General features: G+C 36.1%; 1 protein-coding gene across 1 annotated transcript; it reads right to left on the bottom strand.

The window, feature by feature from the left end:
- Positions 1 to 599: 599 nt before the first annotated feature.
- LOC107560664 (glycogen phosphorylase, muscle form-like) lies at positions 600 to 14,567 on the bottom strand. The gene is made up of 20 exons (XM_016244905.1): positions 14,265 to 14,567; positions 12,040 to 12,141; positions 11,880 to 11,958; positions 11,576 to 11,679; positions 10,730 to 10,861; positions 10,529 to 10,640; positions 9,742 to 9,824; positions 9,189 to 9,332; positions 8,976 to 9,068; positions 8,256 to 8,402; positions 6,631 to 6,794; positions 6,001 to 6,115; positions 5,724 to 5,825; positions 5,493 to 5,640; positions 4,847 to 4,905; positions 4,608 to 4,749; positions 2,531 to 2,738; positions 2,260 to 2,394; positions 1,314 to 1,380; positions 600 to 1,235 (listed from the first exon to the last, which is right to left on the bottom strand). Exons 1-20 carry the CDS (start codon positions 14,505 to 14,507, stop codon positions 1,086 to 1,088), a joined length of 2,529 nt encoding a protein of 842 aa, XP_016100391.1. The 5' UTR covers positions 14,508 to 14,567; the 3' UTR covers positions 600 to 1,085.
- Positions 14,568 to 16,069: the final 1,502 nt, after the last annotated feature.

Raw genomic sequence — 16,069 nt, forward strand, 5'->3', positions numbered from 1 at the left:
CACAACTGATCCCTGATTTAAAATATTATTTGTGTGCGTGTGAGTGTCTCACACGTGGGTAAATACTGAAGTGTTCAAGTGTCAAGCATGAATAGGTCAACGAGTGTGTGTTTACATAACACATCTCAATCTTAAACTGAGACGTGAGAAATAAGAGCACAAAGTGGTTTATTAGTAGTTTATTACATAATTTCATTGTTCTTTAACAAAAACAATTGGAAAAGGCCTTGTATTTGGGATAGTTGCTTATGATGATTAATAACAGCCGATGAGACTCTTAAATGCATGCTTTTTGTGACTTTTATACATTACACAGTCCAAAAACCTGAAGTACAAGCATCAACCACAAATTCACACTTATGTATGAGCAATGCTTACTGTGCTTCGTTTTAAAAGCAACCGTGACCCCCTACACCAACCATTTTGCACACATTACTGACAATCTTGTCATTTTAAGTGTGTTCCTAATCCTTTAAGAACTAGCAGCCAAATGCAACAGCGTTTGAGATTGGATTTAATTGGAATTTTTTTTTTTTTTTCAAATATGCAGTGCTTGAACAGTTCAGACAGGGGAACACACTTCACTGAATGCAGCGTTTGAGATTGGATTTAATTGGAATTTTTATTTATTTTTTTCAAATATGCAGTGCTTGAACAGTTCAGACAGGGGAACACACTTCACTGAATGTCAAAACCCAAATATAACATCAAGAACCTTCTGGGATGTGATGTTTCCTCGTCTTATTTTGAATATGCGATTGAGAGCGTTTCCCAAAAGCATAGTAAGCCTATGTAGATTGTAGAGACCATTGGTGCCAATAGTTTCTATGATCTACTTACAATGCTTTTGGGAAATGCAGCCCTGTTTTTTGCTGAATAATGCTGATATAGAGGTTACTTGTTGAACACTTGTTTAAGTTATTGATTGTTTTGTGAAGTAAATGAGGCAGAACGTTTAAGATTGATGATTGTCAGACTGCGTTCGGGTTGCCATAGTTAGAGCCAGACTGGTTTCTTGATGAGGGAGCATCTAGTGTTGCTCGATCATACAGGCTGCTCTTGGTTCAAGATGGGCAGGTGGAGGTTTATTTCAGGTCATCAGGTGCAGCAAGCTTCTCCAGAGTGGGCTCTACACCCCAGATCTCACGGGCGTACTGGGAAATGGTGCGGTCGCTGGAGAACTTGCCTGAACCGGCGATATTGAGGATCACCTTCTTGGTCCATTCCTTAGGTTTCTGTCAATGCAAAGATAATTATAAATAATCATGATCATCAAAGTTCATAATTTTGGCAATGTAACAGTTTGCACTCACCTTATACAAAGCACTGACTTTTTCTTGGCATTTGATATAGTCTTGATAGTCAGCAAACACCTTGAACCTGTGCAGTAAGAAACATATTATTCACATACATATATTTTCTATAGTAGCATATCATTTATATTAATAAAAAAAAAATTTATGGACTTAAACCCATACAATCAGACATTCATTGAACAGCAAATGGTCTGTAAGCTCCTTTAAGAGTTTTAAGTTATAATTAGCTACCCATGTTATATAATATATTGTAGTTGTTAAAATACAAAATAGATATATAAAAAAAAATGGTTGCAGGGTTGATGCCTTACATATCTGGTAACAATTTTGTAAGCATATTGATTATTAATGTCATTGTTTTACTGTTCAAATAATTCCTATTGTGGTCACTGTATGTGTTTTCCATGTGCAACAGGAAAACAATGGTGTCTATTACTTAGGGCTGCACGATAAATAGAAATGGTATCGAGATCGCGATTCGACAGAAGCTGTCATGCGTATCTTTCAGTGAAGCACGGTTCTGTGATCAGCAGTAAATCTCCATCCAAAGGCCAGAGGGCACTCTCGTGCTGAAACTCCAAATACGCCTCGCAGAAGAAACACAGAAAATGCCTATCGCTGCAGCTGAATAAACAGAAGATTCAACTGCTTTCATTGATTCAACGTGACTAATAAACGCACGACTACGGCAATATACAGTTTATCTGAGTTCTTATTATTATAAATAAAATAAACTATATTTATAATGAAATGCCTTTATCACTGCTTAAATACTATGAAATATGTTGCATGCCTTATTCTGTGTAAGAAGCCACATCATCTCACAGAAGGATTTATTTAAAACACTAAACTGACCGTAACGCAACGGTGCTATATGTCGGCACGCTGCCCACAAAGCTATCAGTGCTAACTGGCAATGGGTTTCTTGTTCTTGTTTCTCTACCTATCGTGGTGCATCAGCATGTTGACAATATCCTTGAAGAGGTCTGGCTGTTTTGGGCTGAAGAAGCCTCCTGCGATCTGGTCAATGGCCTGCTTCAGCTCTGGCATATGATTGTAGTACTCGGATGCATTGTATCTGCCATGTAGATGTCATTGTAGATCATGTCATAGACTGTACATACATTGTGTGAGTGTTTATTATTTCTCTAAATTCTACCAAAAGTACAATAATTAAGAAAAGTACATTTTAAAAATTAGTATTTTTTCCCAACCCTTTAGCATCCATAGCGTCTACGTCCTCCACTCTCATGCCAAAGATGAAGAAGTTGTCTTCTCCTGCTTCCTCTGCCATCTCCACATTGGCTCCATCCATGGTGCCGATGGTCAGAGCTCCGTTCAGCATGAACTTCATGTTGCCTGTTCCAGAAGCTTCAGTGCCGGCTGTGGAGATCTGCTCGGACAGGTCAGCCGCAGGGATCGCTGATAGAAAGAAATTAAAAAAAAAAACAAATAATCTTTATCATCACATGACTTACACTTTTAGGTGACAATAAGGCAGTATCAGTGGAATTATTTAAAGTGATTTTAAAGTTTTAAAGCAGGAAACTGAACATGGATGGTAGTGATGTCACTATTCAGGGGAAATTGGGCTAATGAATATTAATTAGCTAATTATTATGCATTAACCACAGAGGCTACAATGCTACCTGGCAGCATGATTTAAGCAGCATGTTATTTAAATTTTTGTTAATTACATTTAATATCAGTTGGAGATTGTGTCTGTAGTAGACAGGGCTATTAAGTTAATGCTGTACCTAAAAAATACATTTCTTGTAATAAAATAAACTTTAACTGAAATAAAATATAAAACTTATTTTATTTTCAGCTAGTCTCAAGTCAACATTTCTCATTTTCATTTAGGTTAACTTGACAGAAAAATAACTAAAACTTAACCTAAAGCTGCTCGATTCAGACACCCACGTGATCTAATTTCTAAATGACAACGATTCGCCCGTGTCTATTAAACCTTTGCATTCGTGCTGCCCCTGACACAGAGAGCAGACAATTACATGTTTAGATAAGAAGCAGCTACACAAACTCTTTTCAACTACACAGTATTATTTCTGTCTTAGTCATTCATGTTATCACAGAAATACTGGGATGAAAGTTTATAGTTTGGATATAAACATTGATGTCTGTGGTAGCCAACAAAATGGAGCAAGTCATCTTTAGAAAGTAACTGGCTCTTTAAATAACGTTTGTGTCGATTGCATTTGACTGTTAAAAAATGTATTTGTCATTGAATCATTCATTCAAGAGATTCGTTCAAAAACGCAGATTCATCCAGTAATGAAACAAGTGAAGTAATTATGAGCCTTTCAATCATTCAAACAAACCACTTTTTCGTCATTTTAATAATAAAATTGGTGTATTAAACATATTTTAAATACATATATATTAAAATATTTAACAATTCATTTAAATTAATTAAACACTTTTAAATAGCCTGCAGCAATTCATATTTTGTCACATTATTTTGATTAGTTCAGAATTAACTAATATAACTAATATTAAGAAAAAACTAAAAAAAAGTGATTCTCAATTTATCCAGATTCGTGCAGCTCTAACTTAAACATTATAAAAATGGCAAAAACACTTCCAAATACTAAAACTTCAACTTAAGTAAAATATATAAATATACATAAATATATAAAATATGTGACCCTGGACCACAAAACCAGTCATAAGGATCAATTTCTCAAAATTGAGATTTATATATCATCTGAAAGCGGAATAAATAAGCTTTCCATTTATGTATGGTTTGTTAGGACAATATTTGGCCGAGATACAACTATTTGAAAATCTGGAATCTGAGGGTGCAGAAAAATCTAAATATTGAGAAAATTACCTTTAAAGTTGCCCAAATGAAGTTCTTAGCTATGTATATTACTAATCAAAAGTTAAGTTTTGATATATTTACGGTAGGAAATTTACAAAATATCTTCATGGAACATGATCTTTACTTAATATCCTAATGATTTTTGGCATAAAGAAAAATTTATCATTTTGACCCATACAATGTTTTTTTGGCTATTGCTAAACATATACCCAAGCGACTTAAGACTGGTTTTGTGGTCCAGGGTCACATATAAAAATAATAATAATTCAAAATATTAATATAACTAAAATATTAATGTATCTCAATGATACTAAAATAACTCTGGTAGTAAAGCTTGTCTCTGATTATCAAAACTTAAAATATACAATTAAAAATAAAACAAATACAATTACTTAAAAACATTTAAAACTAGTTGCATATGTGGTTTCGCATATGTTGTAATTTGGCACCTTTTTCAGCAAGAGTGACTTTGTAGTTCTCCAGGAAAATGACTTTGAGGCGGTCGCCCACTACAGGGTCATTGTTGACCACCTCACCAATAGCTGTGATGAGACGAATGATCATTTTAGCTGTGTGGTAGCCTGGAGCAGCCTGGGAAGAATTGAGCAGAACATAATCATTAGAAACTCAACAACGGAATTAAATAAACATCTGACGGCATTTAAATCATATGGCATGGTAAGATCACCTTTCCTCCAATCATAATTGTTCTTGGGGTCCACTGCTTGTTAGGCTCTTTCTTGATGCCTGCAAAGTAGAAGTAACACCCCAAAAATGTCATAATACCTCCCTCTAAACCTTCTACAGCTTTATCTGATGATGTGTGTGTTTGACAGCGTTACATTTTATTTTTGCAAAATATTTTTATTTTATGTTACGGTTATTTGTTCATTTATTTTATTTACATTTTTTTATAAATCAATAAATCAGTCATTAATTTAGTCTTATTTGCTTTTCCAAAAAAGTTTTAAAATTGTCCTCTTAGAAAAACACCCCTGGCTAATAGCAATAAGGAGAAGGGGACAAATATTGTTATTTGATTTTATGGTATTTAATATCAATTATTTATTAATGCTTACTTTCTCTTCCAAAAATTAAAAAAAATTCTCGTGGGAGAAAATACCCTTGACTGATAGCAATAGTGGGATGGGGCCAAATATTGTTATTTTATTTTATGGTATTTTCATTATTTTTCATGCTTGTTTGCTCACTCCTTGCTAAAAGTGATAAGTGAAATCCAAAAATGATTAAAAATTCTCCTAAGAGAAAACATCCTTGATTAACAGTGATAGTGAGAAGGGACACAAAGGAATGAAAGTGCAGGAGTCACTCACGGTTGTAGAAAGTGATAATGTGCAGACAGTTGAGCAGCTGCCTCTTATACTCATGGATTCTCTTCACCTGAATGTCAAACATTGAGTTGGGGTTGATCTTTACTTTGTAGTGCTCTTCCAGGTGCACAGCGAACTTCATCTTGTTCTCCTAGAAGAGGCGAGAACTTAAATCATTTTTAAATTCCAAACCTACTGGGCCATTGATATGTGCCACATATCCTTTCTTCTAACCTGTTTAACTTTGGCGATATCTCGAATAAAAGCCTCGTCATTGACGAAATCACGAAGCTTTTTCAGTTGATCCAGGTCGCGGATGAAGTCCTCTCCGATTCTCTAACATGTGAGCAAGCCAAAGAATTCAGAGCAGGAAAAAGGCTATCACACCATGACATTGATTGTACATTATATAAAACTACAATTAGTGCACACACAGTTCTGCTGACAGTCTGGGATTTTGTCACAGTTATGTTAACAAGCAACAAATGAAGTTATGAATGACTGCACCAACCTCTGCAATGACCTCAGCCAGACCAGGGTTGCACATCACCAACCAACGGCGAGGGGTGATACCATTGGTTTTGTTCTGGAACTTGTGTGGGTCCATCTCATAGAAGTCTTTGAATCTATTTAGTACATGAACAGTAATCATTATTTACTCATCCTACTCCTGTCATTCAAAACCAGTAGAAGTAAATTATTCACTGAGAATGACTGTGACCGGGTGATTGAGTCAGTAGGAGCAATTCAGCAACAAACCCTTCAGTCCATTTTGTGTAAACAGAACAATTTGTTCACCAGTTCAGTTCACTAACATAATGATCTGATTCTGATGACTTGAATTTCAGTCTGTTGAGGAATCAAGTGTGAAATGGCATGTACCATGTGAATGCATGGAAAGATATCTGGCTAACATGGTGTTTGAATACATACACGGTAGCTTTGAGGATGTCCGAGTGGATTCGTGCCACACCGTTGACTGCATGAGAGCCGACGATGCACAGATGAGCCATGTTGACTCTCTTCTGTCCGCCCTCCTCAATGAGAGACATGCGGCACAAGCGGTCCATATCACCGGGGTAAAGAGAGGACACACGCTACAACAACACATCTGGCTAACATGGTGTGTTTGAATACATACACGGTAGCTTTGAGGATGTCCGAGTGGATTCGTGCCACACCGTTGACTGCATGAGAGCCGACGATGCACAGATGAGCCATGTTGACTCTCTTCTGTCCGCCCTCCTCAATGAGAGACATGCGGCACAAGCGGTCCATATCACCGGGGTAAAGAGAGGACACACGCTACAACAACAAACAGAATGGGTTCCCTTTCGTCGGTCCTCCGACGTGACGTCTCCGTTCCCTCCTTGAGGACACACGCTACAACAACAAACAGAATGGGTTCTGTATACAACACACTCACAAAACACTTTTTGCAGTTATGGCATCTTTTAGGACTGATATTATGATTTATTCGCTACCCTTCTAACTTTTTGGTTGGTAAACCTTTGTTTTCGATGGGAAAAAAATATTGTTAAATATTATTACAATTTAAAATAACTTTTCTATTCTACTGCCCTTAAGCCAGTCTTTAGTGTCACATGATCGTTCAGAAACCATTATAATATTCTGATTTGGTGCTCAAGAAAAAGGTTTAAAATGCTGTGCTGCTTAATATTTTTGTGTAAACTGTGATACATTTTTTTTCAGGATCCAAATCATCCTTTCAACAGTTTTTATTTGAAATTCCTTTTTTTTATTGTAAAAGCCTTTACTGTCACTTTTCAGAAATTAAATGCATCCTCATTGAATAAAAGTATTAATTTCTTTTTTTTTTTAATCGTACTGACCCGAAACCTTTGAATGGTAGTTTGTGTTTTTATATACAGTATATATATATATATATATATATATATATATATATATATATATATAGGAAACAGTTGTGCTGCTTCATTTTTTATTGTTATTTTTATTTTTTTTGGAAACTGATCCTTTTTTTTCTGGATTCTTTAATGAATAAAAAGTTAAAAAGAACAGCATTTATTTAAAATTTAAATCTTTTCTAACAATATGAGTCTTTACTATCACTTTTTATCCATTTAACACATCCTTGCTGAATAAAAGTATTTATAACTTTTTAAAAAATCTAACTTTTGAAAGGTAATGTATATTGTAATACAAGATTTCCATTTTGAATGAATGCTGTTTTTTTTTTATTTTTATTCTTATTCTTTTTTTTATTAAGAATCCTGAAAAAAGTATCACGAGTTCCAAAAAAAATGAAGCAGCACAACTGTTTCCAGCACTAATAATAAATCAGCATATTAGAATGATTTCTGAAGGATCACCTTACTGATCCCAAACTTTTGAACGGTAGTGTGTATATATATATATATTTTTTTTATATTTTTTACCGAAGTTTTCTTGTGCTCATCGAGGCTGTATTTATTTGACCAAAAATACAGAAAAAAAACATTATTTTGTGAAATATTATTGCAATTTAAAATAACACTTTCTATTTTAATATACTTTAAAATATAATTTATTCCTGTGATGCAATGCAGAATTTTCAGCATCATTACTCCAGTCTTCAGTGTCACATGATCCTTCAGAAATCATTCTAATATGCTGATATATATATATATATAGAGGATACTTTTGAATGACTATTAAAGAAACATGCTTTTGCCTGCATCAAATCTTGACCACAATTTTCAGTGTAAAAATGTGTTCTAGTTTTGTGCTCTGTTGAAGTTGGACCTCCAGATGGCGGCGATTTATTTCGTAGATGATCTCGAGGTGCCGTGGCAGCAGGGTCTGGAAGAGGTCGATAGGCCAGCGTTCCAGAGCCTCAGGCAGCACAGTGTGATTGGTGTAAGCGCAGGTCTTGATACAGATGTCCCATGCCTGCAGAGAGTGAGGAAATCAACACAGTTTGCCTTACAACTTATCCAGTAGACTTCATTTGTATTGAAGGAATAGTTCACCCCAAAATGAAAATGTTGTCCTCATTTACTTACCCTCAAGTCGTTCCAAACCTGTATGAATTTCTTTATGTTGAACATGAAAGAAGATATTTTGAAGAATGTAGTTGATGGCCCCCATTGACTTCCATAGTATTTTTCCCCCACTATGGAAGTCAATGATGGCCAACAACTGTTTTGTTCTTCAAAATCTACTTTTGTGTTCAACAAGAAAGAAACTTATAAAGGTTTGGAACGATACGAGGGTGAGTAAATGATGGGGGAATTTTTATTTTGGGGTGAACTATTCCTTTAAGAGCAACTTCAGATTTTTAACACTTTAACACAAATAATGTAACGCATAACAAAACAAAAAACAGTGAATGTAATGATGTTCAGAATGATTTTTGAGACTGAGCTTATTTGTACTCTGTCACCCTCTAGTGTTACGAGTCATTCAGTGCTATATATAACTAAATAAAGGAATGATTCAATTATATAATGTTTACAGTCGGACCTTGTCCCATGGTAGTTTCTCTTCGTCAATCAGCACTCTCATCAGCTCCGGTATAGCTAAGGCAGGGTGAGTGTCGTTCAGCTGAATGGCCACCTGAAAGCAGCCAAACAAAAAGAGAGTAATGTCAAAGAGCAGAGCTGTGACACCTACATCCTTCAACTTCAAGACAAGCATCTTTCAGTGAGACTTTAGAAGATATTTAGATATGCCAACCTTGTCAGGCAGAGTGCTGAAGTCCGTGCGCACGATATCCCTGGAGCCGAACTTGGAGGCCTTGAAGCGGCGGATGATGTCTTGGAGAGTCGCAGCCACTACAAAGTACTCCTGCTTCAATCTGAGCTCCTTACCCTCAAAAAACTACAAGACGACAGGGACCGAAAGCTTCAGGCAGGTATGTAAAAACCATGTGATGAAACTATGGCTGTCCTTAAAGGAGTAGTTGACCGAGAGGTTTTTTGAATGCTATGTTTTTTTGATGTGTCCTTTTTTACAGCTCGAAAGCCTAAGTTTTCGTAGTTGTAGCTGGGTAGAGTAATTTGTTTATATTACTATAGGTGTTATATTACCACAGCAACTATAGAATTAACACAACAAATTAATTCAAGTACTTTATTATAGTATGGTTCAAAAACACTATAGTATTTACTATAAATTGCTATAGTATTTTTTCATGTGGGATGACATAATGTTAAGTAAATATTCACCAAATATCCATTTACGGATGAACTATTAATTTAAATTGAGGATCAGTTGTGTGTTTACTGACGTTGTCATTGGGGTAGAGCACACGAGAGATGTTCTCTGCCAGGTTCCTGTCCAGCACGGCCTGAATGTAGCCACCGACATTAACTGCGGAAGGGAAGAGAACATGCGAGTCAGATACCATCTTGAATGTTTAAGCTGGTCAAGGTGCAGTCACATTGCAAAATTTTGCAGGCAAAAAGGTGCCCTCACACCCGGATTCTTGTGGTAACTTGTTTCCACCACTGAATAAAAAATAAAAAAGGTAATTGCCACTTTTTATCTCACAATTCTGACTTTTTTCTCAGAATTGCATGATATAAACTTGCAATTGTGAGGTATAAAGTGATATAAATTACAATTGCATATTACAAAACTTTTTTGAATTTACATCTTATAATTCTGACTTACACAAAATTGTGAGTTATAAAGCCAGAATTCTGAGATATAAACTCGCAGTTTTAAGAAAATACTTTTTTCCCCAGAACTGGACCTTATAACTCGCAACTGCGAGTGACTTTAAAAACATTCTGAGTTTATATCATGCAGTTCTGCAAAAAAAAACGTCAGAATTGCGAGATGTAAACTCGCAATTGCGAAAAAAGTCAGAATTGTGAGTTTATATCTCACTATTGCAAGTTTATATCACACAATTATGACACAACAAAAAGCCACAACTGCCTTTTTTTTCATTCAGTGGCAGAAACAAGCTTCCATAAATTCCTTTTAGAATTACTGGATTTCAGCCACAAAAATCTATCGGACAATATGTCCGGTACGGTAACTGTACAGTAATTCTTGCTGGTACTCACAGTCTTTCAGGTTGAACTCGCAAGGGGCCTTGGCAGACCACAGCCTCATGGTGTTTACAATGTTGTTTCTGTATCCGGGTACAGGGGTGTCATAAGGCAAAGCTAAGACAACCTGTAGAAAAAGAATAAATAAATAGGTTTATGAATATAGTATTTAACACACACAAACATACAGCTTTATGAATTGGGATGATGCTATACCTGAGTATCCACCCATTTCACTCCATCTGGGTGATGCTCTGTCCTACCATAAAAGTGCACAGGGCGCATATATTCTGGACGTGCTTTCTCCCACGGGTTACCATAGCGGAGCCAGTCATCTGCCTCTTCCACCTGTCAATCAAATATTATCAGAAATTCAAAATGTGTGCGGAGTAATTTTAAGTAATATTTCTGCATAAAGTTGTAATACGCTGTGTGGCGTGGTGAATAAAGTGGTCTGGGTGGTTGCTAAAATCTAAATTCTGATATTAATGACTCACCTCATGTTGTTCCAAACCCGTAAAACCTTCGTTCATCTTCGGAACACAAATTAAGATATTTTTGATGAAATCCGAGAGCTTTCTGACCTTGCATAGACCGCAACGCAACTGACACGTTCAAGGCCCCAAAAGGTAGGAAGGACATAATAGTCAAATGACATTGTTAAAATAGTCCATGCGCACCACACGCATGCATGGTACTCTCCTGAACTGAGAAGGAAAAAAATCTTTATTTTGTTTTCTTTGCGCACAAAATGTATTCTCGTAGCTTCATAGAATTACGGTTGAACCACTGATGTCACACGGACTATTTTAATAATTTCCTTACTACCTTTCTGGGCCTTGAACGTGTCAGTTGCGTTGCTGTCTATGGAGAGTCAGAAAGCTCTCGGATTTCATCAAAAATACCTTAATTTGTGTTCCGAAGATGAACGATGGTCTTACGGGTTTGGAACGACATGAAGGTGAGTAATGACAGAATTGAATTGGGTGAACTATCCCTTTTAAATTAATATTTTTTAAATTTATTTTATCAAGTCAGACTATTAAAGGTAACTTAAACTACCTGCCAGCCACTGGAGATTTTCTGGTTGAAGATACCAAACTCATAGCGGATGCCATAACCGTAGGCAGCCAGGCCAAGAGAAGCCATAGAGTCCAGGAAGCAAGCTAACAAACAAAAACAGCGAGAGACCAAGGGTGAGTGCATCTTTTCAGAAACAGATTTATCATGCCTTTGAAAAGTTCTATAGCTTTGAAATTTTCAAAGACAGGCTGTTCCAATGTTTTCCAGACTTTCTTTTGCAAAGTTCGAAAAATCCATACTGAAGATGATGGTTCCTCTTTCAAACCTGGGGTCAGATACTAACCAGCAAGACGACCAAGGCCTCCATTTCCCAGTCCAGCATCTTCCTCCATCTCCTGCAGCTCCTCCATATCCAGACCCAGCTGAAGCACAATGTATGTAATGAATCAATGGTTTCAAACAATCACCTAAAGCATTACACTGGCTTCATTGTGTAGTCTTACCTGATACATGGCTTCATCACAAGCGTTCTCCAGTGCCAGGTTCACCATAGTGTTCTGCAAGGTACGGCCCATGTAGAACTCCAGGGAGAGGTAGTAAACACGCTAATAGACACAAGAAGGATAATACAGAATACATCTTTCTTTATTCATTATTTTTTAACATATGTGACCCTGAACCACAAAACCAGTCTTAAGTCGCTGGGGTATATTTGTAGCAATAGCCAAAAATACATTGTATGGGTCAAAATTATAGATTTTTCTTTTATGCCAAAAATCATTAGGATATTAAGTAAAGATCATGTTCCATGAAGATATTTTGTAAATTTCCTACTGTAAATATATTCAAACATAATGATTGATTAGTAATATGCATTGCTAAGAACTTCATTTGGACAACTTTAAAGGCGATTTTCTCAATATTTTGATTTTTTTGCACCCTCAGATTCCAGATTTTCAAATAGTTGTATCTCGGCCAAATATTGTCCTATCCTAATAAACCATACAGCAATGGGAAGCTTATTTATTCAGCTTTCAGCTGATGTATACATTTCAATTCCGAAAAATTGACCCTTATGACTGGTTTTGTGGTCCAGGGTCACATATATTAAAAATACAGCAACATTGTTTACATAATGGTTATATACTTTGACATATTGATTTAGGGTTACCAAGTCGAGCTCTCCAATGACCACCCTCAGCTGGGGAACTATTTTTAGACTTTATCTAAAAACTATTTTAATACTTCCTGGCAGAGGGATCATTTACACATGGCAATCTGATACCATCCCTGTTGTAGCCTTTGACATTTTAGGCCTTTCTTTGGTGTTGGGTATGAAAAGCAAGAGAGAGAAAGAGACAGTGGAGGTGAGAGTGGGCGTGGCGACACGATGGGCTGAAACAGACTAGTCAGGGATAGAGGAAGGTCACTGGTGTTATGTAACACTGGCATTTTGACTCCAGCAAAAATAACCAGCAGTGAGGTCGCCAGCAAAGGTTACAGAGTGTTTAATGTTATTCTGTAAAGCAGCTAATGAAGAAGGTCTGAGTGAAAACAGTTTAAACTATGAAAAAGATGGCAGTGTCCAGGTAAACCACACACTTCTGCCCACACCAGCCATTTTATAGCATCCAAAAGCTTTGAACTCATGGAACCGGTTTCTCACATCACTTCTGCAGTCACATTTCGAAGGAAACCGTCATGAGCCTCATTGGAGCTTTTAATGATCAAGTCCAGGTTTATTGCTGATGTCCACCTACAGAAAAAGAAGCCGAATGGAACTCTCTGAAGAAGTCCAGGTCATTTGTGGTTATGATATTTCCTGTTAAAAGGTTTGTATAGTCTTATGTAACTCTGATTTATTATAAGGCTGAATTATATGTTACTTCCTCCTCCCATATATGTTTCTACAGTGACCTTTCTTTTAGGGAGCAACTTTTGACCTTTATATCCTAGACACCTCCAGGGATTTCAGGCTGGACTGGAGAGGAAAAGGTCAGGGATGCTGAGCTGTGATTTCATCTCCCATCATCAGACTCAGATTTTGATGCCCTGAATACTGACGCATTCGTTTTATACGGTTTCTGCTGCTTGGTCATTTTAATATTTATAAATATAACAAATGTCCCTCTAGTTACATTTCAATGAAATATGCTTTGAAATAGATCATAAAATAGATGTTAATATGATAATATTGTGTCATTAGTTCCTTTATTATTTAAAGAAAAATCACCAGCATAATCATCAAAATTCAAGATGCTTTATGAATGCACATGACAGAGAGCAATAAACCGGAGATGCATTATTGTGCTAGTAATGTACAGCTCAAGCTATCGATCATCTTAAATGCTCATTCATGTTCCCCAAGTTGAGATCTGTATGTTAATGCTAGTTGAAATCATTGCAAAAATTATATTAGACTATCAAAGACGTGCTAAAGTTGACCCATAAGTGAATACTGATATTTAAAAATACTTTGCATGGGGTGCTGATCCCAGTTTACCTGAAGAGTTCTCGGGTCACAAAAGGTCAACAATGCTGTGCTCAAGCAGGGAATCGCTACTGCAAACGTCTTCGAGTGCACAAATGGCATGAAATGTTATTAGAGCTTCATTGACTCGTGTAGTTATTAATTGCATACAAAAAAAAAGTATTCTGTTTTTGGTGCAGTCGTCTCATGCATGGACTTGCTTTTATTTTTATGCAACCTCAACATGCACGAACTTACTTTGGGGTCTTTCTCGTAATAACTCTGCTGTGTTCTGATCCATCTGCCTACCAAGTGGTCTCTGACTGTGTGCGCGAGCGCAAAGTAATAATCCCGTTTGGTGGATACGTTCCTGTCCTTCACCAGCGTGAAATGCAGATGGCGATTATAGTTTTTCTTTAGGTCTGCCACATTCTCCACACCGGCGAGCCCCTTCACAGAAATCTGCTTTTTCCTGTCGTGGTCTGACAGTGGTTTAGACATGGTGACAGCAGTCTCGTCTTGGGTTCAAGTAAGAGAGTAAACGCCAGACCGCACGCTACTGCACCCGTGTAACACTGACAGCTCTCCTTATTTAAAGTTCACATCATGAATATTAATTAGAGGGCGGGGTCGGTGCAGCCATCCGCCAATTAAGTTTTCAGTAAGGTAACTACGCTTTATGAAAATGAGGCTACCGGTGTTTTCTTTTTTACGCGATTGATAAATATGTATAGTGGAAGTGAAAATTAATTATGAATAAACGTATTTTAAGTTGTAAACTACAACTCCAATAATCCAGAAGTCTCTCGAGCCAGAGACATTAATAGCTGCAATGACCCAACTAAAAGGCCATGATATTTGAACGGCATCAACAGCTGTGCACCACACATGAATCCTCAATCTTGTTTAAATTAATATGCATTTCAATTATGAAATGTTTTGCAAACTGAATAGACAGTTTATTTAACAGAGTATTGCAGACCCAGATTCTAAGCTAACCCGTGGGACCAACAAATCACATTTTGTACACGTTAAAACACATTACACATTATTATATTATATATGCTAATGCATATCAGGTCATTTAATATTCATTAATTTTACTAAAAATATCGTGCTTTTTTTTTCTTTTTTTTTTTTTTTATAAAGAGAATGGTATTTTTTTCTCTGCAGACCCCCTGCAGTACCTGAGTAAATCCTTTAAAGCAGAACGGATAAGGTGTGCCATTTTTTTGTAAAGATTCATTAGCCCCCTACACTGCTAAATAATTACAAATTGTATCTGTTCTTATTAGATATCTTTGCCTTAGTTTCTAGATAAAAAAAAAAAAACAGATAAATCTATTAATTGAGACTTGAATCTTTGCTATAAGTTAGCCAAGACCGGCTTTAATGGTACAGATCTTACTTAATTTGTTATATTTACACTAAATATAATGTAAATGTACACTTACATTCAAGATAAATATGAGACAGGACAACATAATATTGACGATAATAATAGGAAATTATTATTTTTTTCAGTCTGGATATTTTCATACGCTAATCACAATCATATTTAAATTTGATTTCAAATTAAATAACACTAGTTTCTCTTTATTCCATCAAGTTCAGGATTTTAACTTGGTTGAAACTTGGTTTCAAAAATGTATTAAATTAAAGATTATTTAATTATTTCCAATAAAACTGATTATTTGACAGTTCAGTTTTAATATCAACGCAAGCTTCAGTAATAGCCAGAGTGAGAAATTAAAGTGTGTGACACTATGTGGCCACTGAGGAGAGCCAACACAACTGTTCAATTTCACATTGCTCACACCCTCAGCAGTTATGGGATTGCATTTGTGTCAATTAAAATTAATGTAATTTTTCAAGAAACTTAAGAAAATGTAAATTGAAACAGAATAAAATGTCTTTGAAACTGAAAAAAAAATGAATGCAGGCAAAATCTTTGACTTCGTTTTTAATACACTGCATGTTTTCTCTTCTTTCATTCGCTGTACTGTACTTACTTATCTGTTTTCATTTACGCTTCTGAAGTTTTCATTTACGCTTCTGAAGTT

This window comes from Sinocyclocheilus grahami, unplaced genomic scaffold, assembly GCF_001515645.1.
Source record: "Sinocyclocheilus grahami isolate Dianchi unplaced genomic scaffold, SAMN03320097.WGS_v1.1 scaffold738.1, whole genome shotgun sequence".
NCBI lineage: Eukaryota > Metazoa > Chordata > Actinopteri > Cypriniformes > Cyprinidae > Sinocyclocheilus > Sinocyclocheilus grahami.